Raw genomic sequence first — 20,839 nt, 5'->3', positions numbered from 1 at the left:
GGTACTCAATAAAATTTATGTTCATTGCATAATGAATACACTTTCCATTAAGCTAATTTGAAAACAGCCTCTGAAAATAGTTTGCATAGTGAAGTGAAACATGGGTTTTTATGCTCTGCTAGTGAAAGTGTAAATAGGATGAAACTTTTGAAAAGCGGCCTGGCCTCAAGCACCAAGAACTTTTAAAGGACTCATACCCTCTCACCAAGTTGTGCCAGTTCTGGAAATCTCTTTGGATGTTATTCTAAGTATGAAAAGAAAAAAAAAAAAAGGTTTGCATTTAAGAAGCTCAGGAGATGCAGTATTGTTTAAAATGAAGAAAAAAAAACCACCTGGAAATCATCTAAATTATGTTCAAAAATCATTGAATAAGATACAGAATCCACTTGATGGGTTATTCTACAGCCATTAATATGCTCATGAAAATTATATAACTTTGAAATATTCTTTTATCGTAAGCATGTAACCACAGACCATATCTAATTTAGTATCTTTTTTTCTCTTGTATTAAGGAAAAAGGCAATAAACTAAATAATATATGAGGTGTCAATCCATATATATAATAAAACAATACAAAATAAAGAACTAACATTATTGAGTGCCACTCTGTCAGGCAGTTGTTTTAAATATTTTATATACGCATAATTTCTTTCTTTTTCCTGATAATCTATAAGGCAGGCACTATTATAATATCCATTATAATACTGAAAAAATGCTGGGAGATAACACACCCAAATATTGACAACAACTGCCTCTGAGTGGTTGAAAAGACGGCAATTACATTCCTTCCACTTCTCTGCATTTTTACAAGTTTTTGTAATGATGAGAAAACCGCCCTCTAAAAGGATATATTAACAAATTAATCTGCGTTCCTATAATAAATCTGAACAGGAAAAAAAATTTTTTTTCAGTTGACCACAGGACCCCTTTGTTACAACCAGGGAACTCTGATCCGTGCTCTGTCGGGCCAATTCTCTTCTGTGCAGAAGAGAAAAACAAAGTAAGCTCCATTTAGGCTGAAATGGGTTGGAATTCGGGTTTGTTTATGAATGCTGAGAACCTGGCCAACGCTAGTGTTGGGTTTTTGGTTTCGATGTCACACTTGCTCAAACCCCAGATAATCTCAGATAATCACTCCACTCTACCCAGGAATCAAGAATTTAGGCACTAGAATCTCACATGCTCTCACAAACCAAAGGCAGTGCTGCACTCAAGTGAGATGAGGGGAAGGGGGTGTGGAGGTAGAGAGGCAGTCATGGCCCAGACACTGGGCAGGTTGAATCCTCAGCGGGAGCTGTAAGGCTCCTTTGTTTTTATACAGAGCAAGAAACTGCACTTGATACACCCTTTGTTGTGGTAGAAAGAAGGGATAAACGATGCTAATGATGCTAGTAATGAATGTGAAATAGAACATATGCCACCTATTTATCTAAAAGGAAATTTAAAACCTAGGGAAAAGAAATCCACCCTACTGTAAGGACCATTCAGTAATTCAAGCGTTTTATTTTAAGGTGCTGTCCGAGGCCACTAGCTCTAGAAGTCCAGCCCTTAACAACCACTTCTAAAGACCACAACTCCCAGACTGACCGCGACCTCGGCGCATGCGGCCTGGTGACGTACGCCTACATTTCCCAGCGGCCCGAGCGGCTACGCTGACGCACGCGTGCGCCCTTGCGTCTCTCTCGCTGCCTCGGCTTTGACCTACAGCCACCCGGAGAAGATGGCTTCCTGTGCAGTGTCCGGGCTCTCCCGGCAGGTGAGAGAAGGGAGGTCCTGAAAACTAGCGAGAGGATCCCTTCTAAAGTGACACGTAGCAGAGCCCTAAGAGCCACAGAGCGAGACCACAGCTGGGGAAGCGTGGCCGCCATTCAGCGTTGTAGGGCCCTGCGAGTGGGAGCGACGCAAAGCGCTCGGGCGGCCCTACCTCACTGGACGTCCGCGGGGCTGGCGGTGCAGGGGGACGCGTGCCTGACCTTGGCGTCCCCGAGCACAGCCTCGGGAGCAGCTAGTTTGAGGTGCACGGGAAAGGGGCGGGGGAAGGCTCCCCTGGACTCCGAGGAAAGGATACAGCCCACCCCCAAGTCATTTAACCTTGTCGTTGTGGTCAAACCTGTCAGGGGTCTCTAGTAATGCTAAGGAGTATTTATAAAACACATTTCACATTTCTATAAAGGAAATGAGACCGAAAAGTTTAAATGACTCGTCCTTGGCTGCTCAGCCAGGAAGGGGTAGGTAGAGCTGAGATTCGAACCCACACAGTCATACAGAAGATGGAGTTGGAAAGAAAATTTGGAAAGAAAATCTTTATACCACATAGCAACACTGTGCTTTACACATCATGACACCTTACAGCTTAGGTAAGTTTTTCATAAGTGAAAAGGTCTTTTAATCCCTACAACCACTTGTGTTATAGAACAGTTCAGAACTGAAATTATTTGAAGGTGAGCTGTGCCCTTGCAGATGCTTTTTAAGCAACGAGTTCCAACTCTGTTCCTTGATAGACTAGATACATTTCTCAGAACTAGGCTCAGTTCTCACATCAGACTGCTGCAGTACTAAGGGGATTAATCTTTCTTTTCCGATAGCATTTGGATTCTAAGAAGGTACATCTCTTGCAGGTCATGACTGGAATCCTCTCACTTTTTATTAAAATCCTTCCTCACGGGTGGTAACAAATGCCAGAAATGTGGGGTTTCTTGGAACACGTATTTCATCAGAACTTGTGTTTTCTCTCTCATACTGGTGTGCTAGCCTCAGCCTGTCCTTAGCAAACTAGGAAGTTGGTGGGAAAGCAGTTTCCCAGGCGGCTATGGATGATGCTCAGTGGTGAAATTTACTCCTTGGGAATAAAGAGCAGCTCATGTAATCTCCGTGATGATACTAAGAAACTAATCACTTAAAATGTCTTATTATTGTTTTAAAGGTGCGATGCTTTAGTACATCTGTGGTCAGGCCATTTGCCAAGCTCGTGAGGGTATGTCAACTTTTTGTTACTAATCGTAAAGTAAATGAAAGTGCGCGGTTAGGGCACGGACTTCTGTATAAGTACTACCTAAACCTTTCTGCATGATTTGTAGGTCCCAAAATGTGATGTGTGCGTGGGGATAGGGAATGGAATAAGTTGAATGCCTGGTGTGCAACAGGCCCATGCTTAACCTTTGTGGGAATTTCTTAAAATCCCGTAACAATGATGGGAAATAGCTGGTCTTTTGTTTGCGAAAGAGGAAACAGACTGGGAAAACTCGAGTTTGGTCTCAGAGCTGGACTGGAACTAAATCTTTCTTCAAACCTGAGCTCTTGCACTGCAACCATACAGAAGTGCTAAGCATATGTAGTCATATATCGATGGCAGCGTGTAGGAAAAAGCCTACAGTTTTTTGTGAAAAATAATTCAAGCATCAGGCATTCAGTAAGCTGCTAAAGAGCTCCATTAAACTGAACATTGATGGGGGGACACTATAGGGGAAATTTATAGTGTCACCATTAAATGTTTTCTTGGCTCTAACATATGCAAAACTGTCTTCTATCAGTGTTTAAAATCTCCACTATGTGGAACTGATTAGTTACTGAGTTCAAAGAAAGCATAAGCTCATTTCAGAATCCATGTAATAATTGATTTAGAGTTACCGCTGGAAGGGACTCTAGGTACCATATTTCCTAAGCACCACATTTTAAGATGAAAAATTGGAAGCTCAAAAATTGGAAGATTAAGTGACCTAGCCGAGGAAACATCCCTGATTTGTTTGAGAATTGCCATTCAGGATAGCTTTCTGATTCCATATTTGGTATTTAAACTTACTGTGTGCTCTAAACAGTGTATTTTAATATACGTATTTAATCCTGCTATTGGCAGAATAATATCTGAAGTGATTGTCCTTTTCTCTTCCTCCCCCACCCCATCCTTTTTTTAAAGCCACCTGTTCAGATATATGGTATCGAAGGTCGCTATGCCACTGCTCTTTATTCTGCTGCATCTAAACAGAATAAGCTGGAACAAGTAGAAAAGGAATTGTTGAGAGTAGCAGTAAGTAGCTTTTCTGTTTATTACTTACTAAGTTTCCATCATAGGTTTTTTCCTTATTTGGCCATGTTTCTCTAATGAGGTATATCCTAAGTGAAAATGAACTACAAAAAGAAAAAAGAAACAAAGCCTGTTTTCTGTAATCATGTTGATAGGAATAGTACTGGGTATTGTTATTCTGAACCTATTGTATAATAGGTACAGGCAGATACGAACAAGGATATTATTAATATTAGGAACCAAGAGTTGAGGCTAAGAAGAAATAGAGGTCACCTTTGAAAATCTATGCTTGTATTTCAGACAGTTCTAAAATAGTCTTTAGAATGTATTATAACTTGCTTTGCTGGGAATTCTCTTTATGGAGCCTTTCCTCATTTTCAGTTTTTTATTTTATCCCCAAGATGTGAGAGGGAAATAACCAAGCAGAGCACTCTGGGCAACAAAATCAGCAAAGGTGTATTGAGCTCCAGTACAGAACTGACAGATGGGGAAGCTACAAGGGACAGTTTATTTTTACACTTTGTTTTTTGAACCTGGAAAGAAGAGTGAATTAATTGCATTAACAGAAGTGTACCAGTGTAACTTGGGAAAATCTGTTGTAATTTTAACCGAATTTTCTGGTTAACACGTTCCTGTCCACTTTGTTGCTTCCCCTTCTCTTGCTTTATAGCTGCCACCTCCGACAATAAGCTCTGCATTAAAGGAGGAGAGGGAGGGGAGCCTGGGTGGCTGAGTCAGTTAAGCTTCCGCCTTCAGCTCAGGTCATAATCTCACGTTTCTGAGCTCGAAGGCACAGAGCTCGCTTCACATCCTCTCCCCCTCTCTCTGTCCCTCCTCCTCTTGTTCTCTCCCTCTCTCTCAAATCAGATAAATAAACTTTAAAAAAAGCAGGGGGAGAGGGAGACACAGTCTAGCATATACTCTCTCTAGAGAAAGTTTTGCACTTTTTTAGTTTTATGTTTTAAGAATTTCTTCTATTATTAATCCACTTATTCCTGAAAATTTTTTTTTACCATACTATTCAGAAGAAAAAACCCTCATAAGGCTAGTCATATAGGATAATATTTATTCTGTTCATTTTTTATCTCAAGCTTTTTTTTTTTTTTTTTGGAATTTTTGTCCTAGCAGACAGTAATGTTCGTTCCATATTCCTTTCTCTGTCCAGTTAGCTCTACAGATGATGCTTACTGTCTGAGTTAGTGTGACCAACCACTATGATCCTCACAGAGCCAACAGCCTTACTGTTGGAAACACTTGGGAGAGGGGTACCAAGAGCAGACAGGATCACACACAGGCATTTTTGGAGGTGATAATTATTGCCCGCTACTTGTCATTTATGCCCATTTTGTTTATTTTTTTTTTAATTTTTTTTAGTGTTTATTTTTGAGAGAGAGAAAGGGACAGAACACAAGTGGGGGAAGGGCAGAGAGAGAGAGAGAGAGAGAGAGAGAGAGAGAATCTGAAGCAGGTTCTAGGCTCCGAGCTGTCAGCACAGAGCCCGACACAGGGCTTGAACCCACGAACCGTGAGATCATGACCTGAGCCAAAGTCAGACGCTTAACCAACTGAGCCACCCAGGCGCCCCATACATGCCCATTTTAAACCGAACAGTGGTGTTCACAATGGAGTGACCTAGATTGTGGGTGTTAAGAATGGGGTTTGACTATAACCTGGAAATCAGTTAAGATGTGGAGACGTAGAAAGGAGGCACTTACCTTAAGACTCTTTATAAGTGAAAATTAGCAATTTTTTGGCACTGAGAGGAAAGTGATGCTACACAGGTGCCACTAACTGCCCGTTGGATGATACAACAGAGAAAGATGGGAAACACGAAAAACCGGATTACCCAAATGCCAGCTTTTAATTTGCGTAAGTCCGCAATTTTTATGGAAAATTGTTTCTATGGAGCCAGTCGCGTCGAAGTTTTAGCATTAGGTGGTGTATGACAGGTAGCCTGGATCAGAGCAGAATCTGGCCGAGAGCCTGGGAGAAGGTGCTAGCAGTGAGTGAAAGGCTGACAGGTATTTAACTGAAAGATGCCCAAACAGAAACAGCCATTGTTTTGTTAGAACCCTGGCCTGATACTAAGGGGAGCAAGGTGCCGGAAGCTACCCTGGGTCGCTGAGGACAGACGTTTATGAATTAACAAAGTGGAGACGCGTGGTCCCTCTCCTGGTAGCTGCACTCCCACTGTTCGTCCACCCTGCCTCCCAGGCTGATTGAGTCTGCTCTGGAAACACCAGAGTTCTCTCACGGGGCTCTGTAAGAGGCAGGACAGAATCAGGATCACTCTGACACAGAGAGGCCCCCCTCCAAGGGAATAACAGGGAGACTTCCTTTGCTGTTAGAGCACCTTTTCAGCTGAATATTACCCTTAGTAAATACATTAACATATGCAGTTCGTTGAATCTCGGCTGCTTAGTTTTTCTGTAATCTCTCTTGAAAAGCAAAAATAAATTTAAGAAACTTCATAAAGTATCTTTAAATTTTTCCAAGAAGTACCATTGTATCTTGTGTAAAACCAAGGTATGGTGTATTCTCAAAGGCAGAGAAAATTATTTGATTGTAAACTTTTCTTCATACATGCTTTGAGAGTGCAAATTTAATGAAATACACGATTCATAACAAAGTATGTTGTGGCGGCGAGGATCGTTCATGCACTAAAGAGTTGAAGAAATTATTTTTTTGGTACTTTCAGCAAATCTTGAAGGAACCCAAAATGGCTGCTTCCATTATGAATCCCTACGTGAAGCGTTCCGTGAAAGTGAAAAGCCTAAACGACATGACAGCAAAAGAGAGGTTCTCTCCCCTCACATGCAACCTGATCAGTAAGTATTAGATCTTTTCTACTGAAAATCTTGCCACTGGAAGTGTGGTCCGTGGACCAGGAACGTCAGCATCACCTACCTGCCTTTTGGCCGCGATCTAAGGACTTAGCCAACCTAATAAATCAACCTACTGCATTTAACTAGCTCCCCAAGTGAATTGTTTGTGAGTTAAAGTTTGAAGAGCACTGTCTAAAGGATATGACCGTGTAACAAAGTAATTGCAGTCACTACTTTTTAACCCGTGGAGAAGACAGATAGGATTCATAGCAAGGAAACGGTGTGTAACCAGTGGCCGTATCTCTGTCCTCAAAGACATTTGCATTGTTTGGTACATTAGGCTTGCTTTTCAAGTCCCATGGCCAACCCAGAATACATGTTCCAAATAACATGTATTCGTGGCATCATCTTTGAATATAGATAATATGTTAATTTGGGGATTTGTAGCCAAACATTGGAATCTAACCTGAAATATGAAAATCAGGTTGCAGGCCATGGTCAGGAAATCGCTTGGAGATCTGTAAGGCCTCCCCACACACCCGGCTGTTTTAAATGCTTGTCAGTGCTGGGTTTTTTTAAACACTGAATATACTTTTTAAATACCAAGGACCATCTTCTTCATTCACATTCTTAAAGGACATTGAATATAGCTTTCTAAGGCCACAAATCTAAGTTTGCTTTTGAGGTGAATATAATACCTCGTGAATAACCTAGGGGTTTTTGTTTTGCTTTGTTTTGTTTTGTTAGAATAGTATACTAACATACAAATATAATTTGTTGTCAGTTTGGCTTACATACAACACCCAGTGCTCATCCCAACAAGTGCCCTCCTCAATGCCCATCACCCACTTTCCCCTCTCCCCTACCCCCAATCAACCTTCAGTTTGTTCTCTGTATTTAAGAGTCTCTTATGGTTTGCCTCCCTCCCTATTTGTAACCTTTTTTCCCCTTCTCTTCCCCCATGGTCTTCTGTTAAGTTTCTCAAGATCCACATATGAGTGAAAACATACCTTTCTCTGACTGACTTACCTCACTCAGCAATAATACTCTCCAGTTCCATCCATGTTGCTGCAAATGGCAGGATTTTATTCCTTCTTGTTGCCAAGTAGTATTTCATTGTATATATATACCATATCTTCTTTATCCACTCATCAGTTAATGGACATATAGGCTCTTTCCCTAATTTGGCTATTGTTGAAAGTGCTGCTGTCAACATTGGGGTACGAGCGCCCCTAGGCATCAGCACTCCTGTATCCCTTGGGTAAATTCCTAGCAGTGCTATTGCTGGGTCATAGGGTAGATCTATTTTTAATTTTTTGAGGAACCTCCACACTGTTTGCCAGAGTGGCTGCACCAGTTTGCATTGCCACCAACAGTGCAAGAGGGTTCCCTTTTCTCCACATCCTCTCCAGCATCTATAGTCTCCTGATTTGTTCATTTTAGCCACTCTGACTGGCGTGAGGTGGTATCTCAGTGTGGCTTCGACTTGTATTTCCCTGATGATGAGTGATGTTGAGCATCGTTTCATGTGTCTGTTGTCCATCTGGATGTCTTCTTTGGAAAAGTGTCTAATGAATAACCTGTTTTGAGTGATTTTGATGTTACTGAGACACCTTCACTTTCCCAGATTTGCTTGCTGAAAATGGTCGCTTGAATAACACCCCTGGAGTCGTTTCTGCCTTTTCGACCATGATGAGTGTCCACCGTGGAGAAGTTCCTTGCACAGTGACCACTGCATCCGTAAGTGACAGCTTGTTGCTGCTGTATTTGCTTTGACATCCGTGCATCGCGTTTAGCATAATGAAAAGAAAAAAAAAACAGGCTAAAATCCAGAAATCGGGAAAGGTGATTGGTCACTTAGGAGGTTTGCTTCACTTCTTACACGGGCTGCCATGAACCTGTGCTTTGGAGGGGCCGGTGTGTGTCCCGTTAGTGCCTCCCTACCCGCTGACTGTTCGGAAGGACGAGACTGGACTCAAATGTGTTAGGAAATAGTGGTTTATGTTCCCTCACAGGTTGGAGTTAGTTCACAAATCCCTTGGTAAGTAGTCTCCTGAAACTGGACTGTCTAACCTTTGGTGGCAGCGAATGGGAAGGGTGGGAAGGGCAGGCCCTTGTGCAGTGGCTGACGTGGCTGTAATAATAGACCTATATGCCGAGTACTTCGTAATGTATTATTTAATGGCAGCGTTGTATGTGACGTAGAATTATCCTTATTTTACAGGTGAGTGAACCCAGGGAAATTAAGTTATTTGCCCAAAGTGACAAAATAGGGAATCGGGGTTTGAACATGGACCTCTCTCTCACAAGTACATGTACCTTAAGCTGTGCCACCTCCCCAGAATTCCTTTTGTTGATGTCCTAAGTACGTATTTTCTCCCTACTGTAGTTCAGGCCGCATAGGAAATCAGCCTTGAGGGGCTTACTTATCAGTAGAGGACAGTGGGTTTGCTTGGAATACGCAGCACCTGACCTCATCTAGGTTAATATTTCTGGTATTTCAAAGATCCTCTTACTGTCCAAAAGAGCACGGCTTCAGAGAGACATTTTACCCCAGATCATGTATTTGCACGTTTGTAGTTCATGGTCGGTGCCACGAAAGTGCACAACTGACTGCGAATCCTTACAGCTCAGGCATCTGCCCGGGCCCACTGGGCCTGCCCCAGTTCTCGGCGACAGCAGGGCCCAGATGAGGCTTCACCAGGCAGGTCATACCATCCCCGTGGCTGAGCACTGGTATAAATTATGTCATTCAGTGAGTACAAGGACATGATTTTTTCATTTATTTTTTACTTTTAATTAAAACCAATTTTTTGGGGGGGCGCCTGGGTGGCTCAGTCGGTTAAGCGTCCGACTTCGGCTCAGGTCACGATCTCGCGGTCTGTGAGTTCGAGCCCCGCGTCGGGCTCTGTGCTGACCGCTCAGAGCCTGGAGCCTGTTTCAGATTCTGTGTCTCCCTCTCTCTCTGACCCTCCCCTGTTCATGCTCTGTCTCTCTCTGTCTCAAAAATAAATAAACGTTAAAAAAAAAAATTCAAAAAAAAAATAAAAACAATTTTTTTTTTAAATGTTTATTTTTGAGAGAGAGACCAAGCGTGAGCAGGGGAGGGGCAGAGAGAGAGGAAGACACAGAATCCGAAGCAGGCTCCAGGCTCTGAGCTGTGAGCACAGAGCCCGATGCGGGACTCGAACCCACAAACCGCGAGATCGTGACCTGAGCCGAGGTCAGAAGTTTGACTGAGCCACCCAGGCGCCCCAAGGACATTATTTTTTTAAAGGGTGCATATTTTTGTAAAAGTTTTTTAGAACCAACTGTTGCTAGTGCAGCAGTGTTTGATGTTGAAACTCCCGGGTAAGTAAGTTTCCACTGCTCAAAAACAAAAATTATTCCTTGATTAGTGACTAAGGGCACAGTCTGTAGAAATAGACTGATTTCAAATATGGCAGCAACTGGGACCTTAACCACTCCGAACCTGTGCTCTCCTGCGGGAAATGGGAATAAGAGCCGCTGGCCGTCCAGAATCGTCCCGATGAAAGGGGGTGGTGGGTGTGAAATGCCAGCACGGACCGGTGCCTGGCACCCGCTAAGCCTCTGAGTGGGAGGTGGGTGGTTACTTCGGAGCTCTGTAACCTTGGAGGCCTGGCGAATGATGTCTTGATTAAACACCAGTAGACTTTCACACCAGCTCCCCCAAGAGGCGTTGTTAGATCTTTGCGAAGATGGAAAGCCTTATCTGCTGCTAGCTTGTGGACCCTTAGGTGTGGAGGTGGAGAGAGAGGATTTGTGACAAGAGGCCGCTCCTTCAGCCTTTCTCGCTCTCCCCTCACCAGGAGTAGGAGTTGAGGCAGAGAGAACACAGGCTGACCTCTGAGTGCTGGCTCTGTCAGAGTCAAGTGCAGAGCCATGCGCCCCCAGGCGTTCCCCATGAGGCTCGGAGTGCAGCGTGCTTCTAGAAGCTCCTGGGAACCAGAGGTCTTAGAGGTGCTAGAACCGGGTCAGATGGCAGCTTTCCATCCTTCCATCCAAGGACATAGTGGCCTCCTGCCATGCCCACAGGGCTGCACAGGAGAGGCCTGTGTCATCAGGCATCATTAACTTCAGTATTGGGGGGGGTTCTTCCTCAGTCATGTCTAAGTCGTACCACTGATACCAGGGAGCAGAGACGGGGAGGGAGTGGCATTCATGGGCATCAGTGACCCGCCCAGTGAGCTCGCCGAGGTGTTCTTGTGGGACGGGACATTGGCATGTTCCCGGCACACCAGGAGTAACTCGTGAGTAACTTGCGGTGCAGCTCCTGGAAGGGCCCAGAGACCACACAGGAATTCACAAGGCCTGTCGTGCTGATGTGTGCCAGGGGTATTTTCTTCCTGAGCTTTTACGTGGAAAGTTCTGTTCTGCTTTATCTACTTAATTAAAGGATGGTTTTGTCCTTTTTTTAGCCTTTAGATGAACCCACTCTTGCTGAATTAAAAACAGTCCTGAAGAGCTTCCTAAGTAAAGGCCAAGTATTGAAATTGGAGGTTAAGGTAGGTTTTTAATTATGTATGGTGTGTTTCCTCAGGTTTTTTGACACTGTTGAGTGGCTGTAGAAACTGAAAAATCTCACCAAATACTAAATTGTTTCTAATAGAAATTTTATGTTCTCAATTTAAATGATTATGGATTCCATTCACAATCTGACTTCTTTTTTCTAGACATAATGATAACATCTTACATTTGTACAGCATGTAGACTTTTCAAAGTACTTTTTCATCTTTCTGTTCGATCAGTGAAATATCAATGCTTTTCCACATTTCCAACCGATTTTCTTTCCTAGATTGATCCGTCCATCATGGGTGGAATGATTGTCCGTATTGGAGAGAAATATGCTGATATGTCTGCGAAAACCAAGATTCAGAAGCTGAGCAGGGCCATGCGGGAGATTTTCTGAAAGTGTTGATTTTCTGTCCATGAAAATGCCTAAACTTGTAGCAACAATAAAATGCTTCCCGAACGGAACATATACTGTTTACTATCTTTTTTGAAGTGGAAATACAGAGAACCTTATTTTCTGTCTTTCTTTCAGAATCCGCCCAGCTAAAAAGTTAGAAGCCCCGTTGGTTGGAAGATTTTAGTTTGTGTAGATTACTCTTAGGACTTTATGGAAGCTTGTGTCATTAGGAAGAACTGTTAACATTTATTGAGGCCTTTATTGCAGGCACCATTAAGTCCTTAATGTGTCTTCCCTCACGACCTTGGCCTCTGGGCTCAGAGCCCGGGGAGGGGCTGACCCTGTGGGCGGAGTTGATGCCAACCACCAGGCCGGTTACCGCCCTGGAGTTTTAGTTGTCAGTGCCCATGTCCAGTCACAGATCCTGAAAGCGGGCCTCCCAGCCCCCAGGACCTGTGCTGGTCAAGACATTGGCAGCTGCCCCTCGCCGTCCTGCTTCGTGCTTCTTAACAGCTTCCGCGGCACGTGGACCCACGCCTGTTAGCGTCAGCCAGGTGAGTGCGTGTGTTTAAGGTACTGCAGACAGGGCCAGCTTGTGCCATCTGACCATTCTAACAAGTTCTTAAGTCCTGTGCATCGTGTTTTAAACCCAAAGTGATCCGTCTTAACAGTCCTGCCCTTCATCTCCTAGTAAATATAAAGGCAGTGACGCTCTGTATAAAGGCTCTCAGATAGATTCTGGCTAAAAAGCGGTCTTCATCCTGGAATCTACTAGAAGAACGCCATTAATCTAACAAGGATTCGTTCCCTCCCTCCCACTGGGGGCAGAGGTCTGGATCAGAGCTGCGCACTCAGCAGAGGGCAGCAGGATAGCTGTCCTGACCCCTGTGAATGTCCTCACAACCGAGGACTGGCCAGGAGCTTCAGCCCGGATAGGAAGTCGGGACGTTCTCCCCGCCGCAGGCAGCTGTGCCAGCAGTAGCCGCACCGCTCTGGCTGAACTGCCCGTTGGTCCTGCTGATTCTCCCAAGACCTTTCCGGCCAACCTGCAGACGGGCAGCGGAGTCCCGTTCCCACAGGCTGGGCCCAGACAAAAGGCAGTAACCCTTCCGCTTCTCTGATAATCAGCTGATCTGAAAGGGTGGCCTGAAGGCATTTCTCCGAGACTCCCGCTCTGTGTGTGGCCACTGCACTTCGGGTTGTGAAGTACATCCCGACGGACTGGAACCTTGGGAGTACCCGGTACAGGCCAGGCACGGCGATACTCACTACGCCCACACCACCGGAAAGTTCCGTAAGTAAGGGGACGTGACGCCATCTACAGGGAGGTTTGTGATGTCGACTCCGGCTGCTCTGCACCCTGGGACGGTAGACTGGCGGCTAGGAATGTGCCCTGGAGCCCCCAGAGGGTGTGGGTGCAAGCCTGCTCTGCTGCTTCCCACGGGTGGGGCGCCCCGTCTCCTCCACGCCTGGCTTTCGTCCCCTGTAGACGGAAGCGATCGTGCTCACTTCCAGAGGGGCCGCAACAGGGAAGCAAGAGCACGAGCCAGTGCGGGGAGGCAGAGGCGGAAGGGTGGCAATAAACACTGATTACTGGCTCCGTGGCCTGCCACTTCCCTGGGTCGTGTGACCCCAAGGATTGCTGAAACGCAGCACCCACCTGACACGTTATGGTCACGTGGCAAAGTCCCTCTGGTACTGCCTGCAGAAATCTGTCCTCAGGGTTTGTCCAGCACTCCCAGTCCCTAATAGGCCATTAGGATGACTCCTGCTCCATTGGTCCTCCAGGAAGTCCTCCCCTAGTAAAATACGCTGATCCTGACATACCCCCCTCCCAAATAGGATGCTGCTTTTGAGGCCCCTTCGTGTATCTTGACGCTTTATAACAACTCTGTGATACAGGTGGAGCAGAGATACCGCCTGAGGAGAGAGATTGAGGGGCCCTAGCGTTTGCTCAGTGTCACATGCTCGACCGGCTGTTGGATCATGTCCCTGAGCCCTGTCTGCCTTCATCCTAGCTTGCCTCCTGCCTACAGCCAGCCCGACACCGCACCAGACGGCATCCCACACACGTGAATCACCGTAAAACCACAAGCTTCTAAGACACCGGACGACTGATGGACAAAATATCTTTGGGAGAGGGGTACCCCGGGGGGTTCGCTCAGTTAAGCGTCCAACTCTTGATTTTGGCTCAGGTCGTGATCTCATGGTTCATGAGATCAAGCTCCATGTCAGGCTGTGTGCTGACAACATGGAGCCTGCTTGGGACTCTGTCCCTCTCCCACTCACGCTCTTTCTCTCTCTCTAACTAAGTAAACACACTTAAAAACAAGTCAAGTTGTGGATAAATATATAGCTGATTTAAAAGAAAGCAATCAACAAAAGTGAAAAGTTTTCTATAAATTATGTAATTGAACATTGCCTTGTACAAGGGAAGTGCTTGGTGTGTATTAGCTATTAATGTAAGAACATCTAACACACATACACACACACATGCACACGGAGCAAGAAAATACAGGAATAATGAGCATCAAAATGTTAACATCTATTTTTGTGTGGAAGAGTATCTCCACTAATTGATTTTATTTCCTTTGTATTTTTCTGAGCTTGCTGAATTTTCTGCATTAACAAATATTACTTCTATAATTAGGAAAAAACAATAAATATTCTAGAATAAAATATTTCCTACTAAATTTGGTTCAAGAGGTACCTACTCAACATGCTTTATATCAGCAATTCCTTCCACTCTGAGCTGTGCAATGGGACCGTGTCGATCACAGAGACAATGAGTTGTAGTTTGGAAAAGCACTATTTTCTTGGTTTATAATGATTTTAATTTTTGAAACTTCAAATAATAACCAAGAAAAGCACAGGGTTTTTATGTTTACCAAAAATGGGACCTACTGATTTAAAAATAGGGCAAAGACATGCTATTTTATTGTGAAGATGTTTTTTAAGGTCCTATAACAATTCAACTGGAGTTCAAGCCAACCCAAGAACTTTAATGTCTATTTAGTTTTGGGTGGGGGGTGGGGGAGAGGCAGAGAGAGGAAGGCACAGAATCCAAAGCAGGCTCCGGGCTCTGAGCTGTGTGCACGGAGTCTGATACAGGACTTGAACTCACAAACCACAAAATCATGACCTGAGCTGAAGTGAGATGCTTAACCGGGTCACCCAGGCCCCACGACCTCGGAACTTTAACACTGGTTCACATTCAGAGAAATCAGTGATGAAATAGGAATTTTGCCTTAAAACCAGGTCAGAAGAAAATGCCATAAATCATCCCCTAAAATTCAGGTAACAGTAAAATTCAGTGTTGGGTCTGCCAATGGCGCCCAGGGTTACGACTCAGGGTTGTGAACATGCAGCGTTGTCTGCGTCGGAAACTTCGCGGAAAGCCAGAGCAATCCTCGGAATGTCCTGGTAAGACAAGCTGAGCTGTGTGCTCACCCCTCAACACCCTTGGCATTTCTGCTGCCACCGCTCAGAACTGCTCAAGTTCTCGGAAGGAGTCGGTACCGGGAGATGCATTTCTACCTGGAACCAACATTTGTGTGCAGAAAGCGTGGGAAGGGTGGTGGGTTTGGTCCGCTTAGTTGTCCTTCCACAACTCCAGCCTTCCCCGTGGGAGAAGGAAGCACACAGGAAGGGGAGCCATTGGCCGGGCTCTCTGTTTCCTGCCTGCTCAGAAGGGAGGTGGGGCAGAAAGAACCCGAAACAATCCACCGGAACAGGGTTGGCTTTCTCGTTTTATTCATGAACCATGTGAATTGAAACCGTACAGGTCAAAATGAACAAAGAGCTGTTTTGAAGAGATTGTTCTTTTTAGGGTCAAGAAACACAGGAATAGCCATCTGCACTGGTGTCGCTACTGGGTTAAGAAAAACAAAATCATTTACCATAATCTGAATCAGTAAAATGTAACGTTTCATACATAATAAGGTGCCAAAAGGAACACTCGACCAGGAGAACTAACCTCAGCTTCTTTTAAACAAACAAAAAAAGCAACCTAATGTCTTGGCCCTGCTTCATCAAACCTTAGACGAATACATAATTCTACAATTTATAATAGACTCTAATAATTTTTAGAGCTCCATTGACGTTACATATCAGACAATATAGTCTCCCTTTTATGGAAAATTAACGAGTACCATTATTTGGCAACAGAAGTATATTACAGTCAACAGGACATCCACGGCGGGGGTGAGGGGTGGCTGAGTCTCACCCCCGGGGAAGGGTTGTGAGGGAAGCAATATGCCACCAGCAGTGGGACCCATTTGTCACGAGGGACTCGTGTCAGACTGATACATTCTTTTCCAAACAGGTAAAGGCTAGCTGGAGTGGCCTGCAGGCACTGCTGGGTAGGACCCCCAGGCTCTGGCTTTCCCTGTCCCCAAAGTTTTCTGAACTACAGCCCGAGGAGCAGTTGACTGGCTAACTCATTCCCACTCAGCTCTGTTGCTACCCCAGCCAAGAGGGCACGGCGCTAAGAAAGGTCAACACCTATGCTGGGCGGATGGACCAGAGCTGGTCCAGTTCTGACGAGCTGGCCTGAGATGCCCAGCCCCCTGCCCCCAGGCTGAGCTTGAACAAGGAGATCTCCGAACGGCTCCATCTTTGGGAAGAAAGTCAGTTACATCCACCAGGACAGCTCCTCAAGGTGATTTGCAGATTCCTCGTATGCCTCAACAGATTCCAGGAAGCTCCCAGAAATCACAGCTTCCCACCCTGGAAGTCCAGGAGTCACTTGGACTCCAATGTTCACCGATCTCAGGCTTATCAAAAAGGAACTTCCACTGCTGGTTATCAGCAAGAGGCACATAGCTAACCGTTGAAAGAAATGTTGAAAACCCGGCGCTCACACTCCCCACGAGTCCCTGCAAGCCATCGGCCCTACACTCTCCACGGCAGTGACCCCCATGCAGTGCCCTGTCTTACCAGGAACTATTTGGTTTGTGGCATCACTTCCAGTCTGTTGGGGGAAGCTGCCCCCCCAGCTTGTCACCTCCTGAAATGACTTCCAACTGTATCTCTCAGGGGTTTAGACATCGAGTTTCACGGGCTTTTGTGTTGTATCTTCTCCTCGGTGGCCTGCAGGGACGTTTCTGGTGGCAAGTCTGTGCCCTAGAAGCATCTTGGGCTTCTGCCTCTTTTCTGGGAAGGGGAAGATGAGGAAGACATCTTGCCCCTGGGATCTCCATTAGGGACACCGGCATCTCAGGAGACTGCTCTGCCCTGCCTGTTTTGTGTGCCCAGAAACTCCAAATTTCACTCTTCAACCCACCCAGCTATGCAACAGGCAAAAGTGGCGAAGACGCCCCGGGGAAATTTCATTGAAAAGGCAAACATCAAAGGGATGTGCCCAATCTATCCAGGAAGAGAACCGCAAAGGGTGACCTGGAAGTCAGGGTGGGGGTCGGGGGAGGGAGGGGGATAGGGAGTCTTTCCCATGTTCTGAACTCTCTAGAAGGATGTTTGGTTCAGGCTTGAATTCCTGATCAATCTGCCAGAACTCATGGAAGCCTCTGTGGCACATGGATCTGATGGGAAACAGGCTCTCAGTACTCTCCTCCTTCCTGACACAACCAGCTTCCAGAATGTTACCTGTTCAAGTCAGTTTTTAATGAAACACCAAGGTCCCACCCGAGGTCATGGCTACAGGATATGTTTCATTTCTTCATACCACCCATTTCATTTAAACTAATCATATTCTCTGCCCCCAAAATGACTTCTTTGAATTTCGAACATATGCAACTCAGATTTTCTTTTTAACATAAGAAATTTAGTTGGGCTGAACCCAAGTGATCTGATTAAGTATTTTCTACTCCTGGAATAGGTTTTTAATTTTTTTTTTCTATACTTTTATGCACTTAAATTAGATTCCTAAAATACTCTCATTATACATACAGAAAAATAATCTCTCAATGACGAATCACATTTTACAATAACAAGTTAAATATTTTGACTACAGAATCTATGTTAGTTTATGCAACATTTACCAGCATAGCCTCTTACATACCATATATACAGTTAGTCATGGACATTCCCATAAACACACAGCAGAGATTTCATGACAAACCTTTTAAAGAGCATGACTTTTTCACTTTATGGATTGGAATCCTGCCTTTTTCTTAGCTGGAAACTGTATCAAACGCAGAAAACCAGATGCCAAGAGCTGATTATCATACACAGGACATTTTTTGTTGTAGATTTCTCATCTATATACATGTATTTACACATATGTTGACCACCTACAGACGTGAGGGTACAAAGCTAATGTAGCTAAGGCAATACAACATGAATTATATGATTGCCAACTTCTCAATCTACGCAGGGCTACGGAAGGTAGAGGGAAGGGGGCCAGGAGGGTATAGACTTCAGCTAGCTGGGTTTCAGCAGACAACATCTAAAGCTGGCTTCACAGTTCAAAGACACTTGGGCTATTGGCAATGCATGTTTTCGATGCAGGTGTAAAAATAAATATCATTACCAAAGATCTTGCCAGAATATCTACTTTCTGACACAGTGACTATTTAGCAGATGACATCTTAAGGATGTTGATTGGTAAAATGCGCATCAAAACGTTCATTTATGAAAATTAACACGAACACAATGTTAATTACTCTGGAAAACACTACCTGAGCGTTCAGTAGTTTGGAAGGGTGCATTCCGTGTAGCAACAAAGCTATAATTTGCTACTTCATTCAAAGCGACGCAGTCATCCCCACACAAGATGCATGTGCAACGTCTGTGCAACTTTCCGCCAACGTTTTGACTTAGCAAGCTTTGGGATTCCAGGCAGAATCGGGAAACAGAAAGGATTATTGCTCTGTGTGTGCAGGAATGAGACTGCTTTGCCAAGAGGAAGCAGAACTGCACATGTTGTGGAGCGTCCAGCCCAGTGCAAGAAAAAGGAACAAGAAGTTGCCTTGTGAGAGAAAGCAACAGCGAGCAAGCTCACCTGCCTGGCAGAGCCGCGGACTTCTAAAGCTCGAGGCTACTCACACACGGGGCTCTTTCCTCTCTCCTGAGCTCACCCTACTCCAAAGCCATCCGTGGGATCCTACAGGGAGAGCTGAGCTGGGTAGGCCCCACGTCCCAGAGGCAGGTGCCCCAGACGCCTGGAGACTCCTCAGCTCTCTCTCCAGGGAGTGGCCGTGGACCAAGCCGCGTGCAGACCCCGGGGAAGGGGCACGCGCACCTCCCCCAGCCTCCTTGCTTCTCCTGTTCCTCTGGATGGTCCTCTGAAGGCAGAGGCTCAAAAGGCCTCCCTGTCCTACCGGGAAAGGGCAGAATAGCCCCCCCCCCCGGCCCCCCCCCCCGAGGCTGACTGAAGACCAAAGGGAACGGTCTTATTTCAAATTAGTGGGTTAAAGGCTCGAAGGCCTGGGCGCCTGGGGCACGCCCTGGACGGGGAGCTAAGAGAAGGGCAGATGACTCCCTCTCTGGCCGTCGGGCACATCTGTCACCTAGGGGTTTGGGTCTTGTACCCTCTGATTAGTCTGGACCGTTTGTGCTGCTACGAAATAAGAGCAGACGCTTTGAAAAGTATTTTCAGCTCCGCTCTCCCCGCCTCCACCTGCCAGGGAGACTTTACCAAGGGAGAAGACAGAAGATGAAGCCCCACCTGCCTCAAGAACCAAGCGAAAACACAGCGTGTCCAGGGCCAGCTTCGCGAGCGCGTGACCCGCACAGTCACACGGGACCACGTGCTTGGTTCAATCTTCTGCCGCCACCACCTCAAACCTCTTAGTAATTTTCAACAAGGGGCCCCGATCTTCATTTTGTAGCGGCTCCTGAGCGCGACCACGGTGGGGTCAGGCCAGCCTGCTCCTCTGTTCAATCCACTTGGCTTCGTTTCTCTGGGTGCACACGCAAACACACACACACCACCCACGCATCACGTGCACACCGCACGCAGGCACAGCGCACGTATCACACACGCCACACACACTGTCAGGCTCACACATCCTCTCACACACATACACCACACGCGTTCACACACTATATACACTCATACTCTCACATACACACGCTACACATTTACACACCCCAGACCACACACACAGCCCCCCCCCCCCACCCCACTCTCTCACAACACCATACATGCAACCCCGGGGGCCGCAGGAGGTGGAACCAGCGCCCCCGGAGCCGCCCGCGGACCGCAGGTTTCCAACGGGAGATCGCCCCCTGGCGGCCACGGTGGGTAGGAAGGCAGCCGCTGATTCCTCAACCACACCTCAACCCCCTCTCTCTGGTTCCTGAATCCCCCTCTGCCCTAGGCCCCCGCTCTTTTCAGACGGAGACGCGGGAGGAAATAAGAGATTTGAGTATAAGAGGAGAAATGCAGAGGAACAGAGTTTTAGAAACACAGCCGCGCAGGAATGTTATTCTTTTAAATGATAAAAGCACAAAACCGGTGTTGTAGAAGAAAGGTCTCTATTCCTACCACTGCACAAAAAGAAACCCTGGTGACTGCTTAATTCTCAGGAAACATCAGAGAAACGCTCAGTGGTTTTCAAGACTGACCAAATGAGCCCACTTCTGAACGCAGTTTTACCTGGTGGGCTTTGAATACTAAAATAGTCGCGCTATTCAGATGATATTAACAATACAGGCTGCTATAGAACGTAGAACAGAATCCACTTAAAAACAATTCACACAGGGGCGCTTGGGTGGCTCAGTTGGTTTAAGCATCCGACTCTTGATTTCAGCTCAGGTCATGATCTCACGGTTGGTGGGTTCAAGCCCCCCTCCTCCCCCCCACCGTCTGGCTCTGTGCTGACAGCACAGGGCCTGCTTGGGATTCTCTGTCTCCCTCTCTCTCTGCTCCTCTCCCACGCCCTGTCTCTGTCTCTCTCTGTCTCTCTCTCAAAAATAAACATTAAAAAAAAAAAATTCACACAAACCCTGACATACAGTAGGGGCAAATTTACCCTGAAATACCACAACCACATACAGTGTCCAAAAACTTACTGTAATACGTATGTGTTATCTGGTTCTCCAAGGCCAGAGCAATGAGGGTTTCTCTTAATGGAGGAACTGATCTGCCTGTCACTGATA

The 20,839-nt window shown here is 45.8% G+C and overlaps 1 protein-coding gene across 1 annotated transcript; it reads left to right on the top strand.

Annotated features, from left to right (window-relative positions):
• Nucleotides 1-1,626: 1,626 nt before the first annotated feature.
• ATP5PO (ATP synthase peripheral stalk subunit OSCP) lies at nt 1,627-11,844 on the top strand. Its single transcript, XM_058732506.1, has 7 exons — nt 1,627-1,756; nt 2,924-2,974; nt 3,914-4,024; nt 6,720-6,849; nt 8,474-8,586; nt 11,286-11,372; nt 11,663-11,844. Exons 1-7 carry the CDS (start codon nt 1,721-1,723, stop codon nt 11,774-11,776), a joined length of 642 nt encoding a protein of 213 aa, XP_058588489.1. The 5' UTR covers nt 1,627-1,720; the 3' UTR covers nt 11,777-11,844.
• The last annotated feature ends 8,995 nt before the right edge of the window (nt 11,845-20,839 follow it).

Source organism: Neofelis nebulosa, chromosome 5, assembly GCF_028018385.1.
Source record: "Neofelis nebulosa isolate mNeoNeb1 chromosome 5, mNeoNeb1.pri, whole genome shotgun sequence".
In the NCBI taxonomy this organism is placed as follows: Eukaryota; Metazoa; Chordata; class Mammalia; order Carnivora; family Felidae; genus Neofelis; species Neofelis nebulosa.
This window is presented reverse-complemented; position numbering and strand designations above follow the sequence as displayed.

Excerpts from the sequence above, each read along its gene's own strand:
- ATP5PO (XM_058732506.1), top strand. The coding sequence starts at position 1,721 with ATGGCTTCCTGTGCAGTGTCCGGGCTCTCCCGGCAG. Across the intron at positions 1,757-2,923 it reads TGTCCGGGCTCTCCCGGCAG|GTGCGATGCTTTAGTACATC; the intron begins GTGAGAGAAGGG and ends ATTGTTTTAAAG. Across the intron at positions 8,587-11,285 it reads GCACAGTGACCACTGCATCC|CCTTTAGATGAACCCACTCT; the intron begins GTAAGTGACAGC and ends TCCTTTTTTTAG.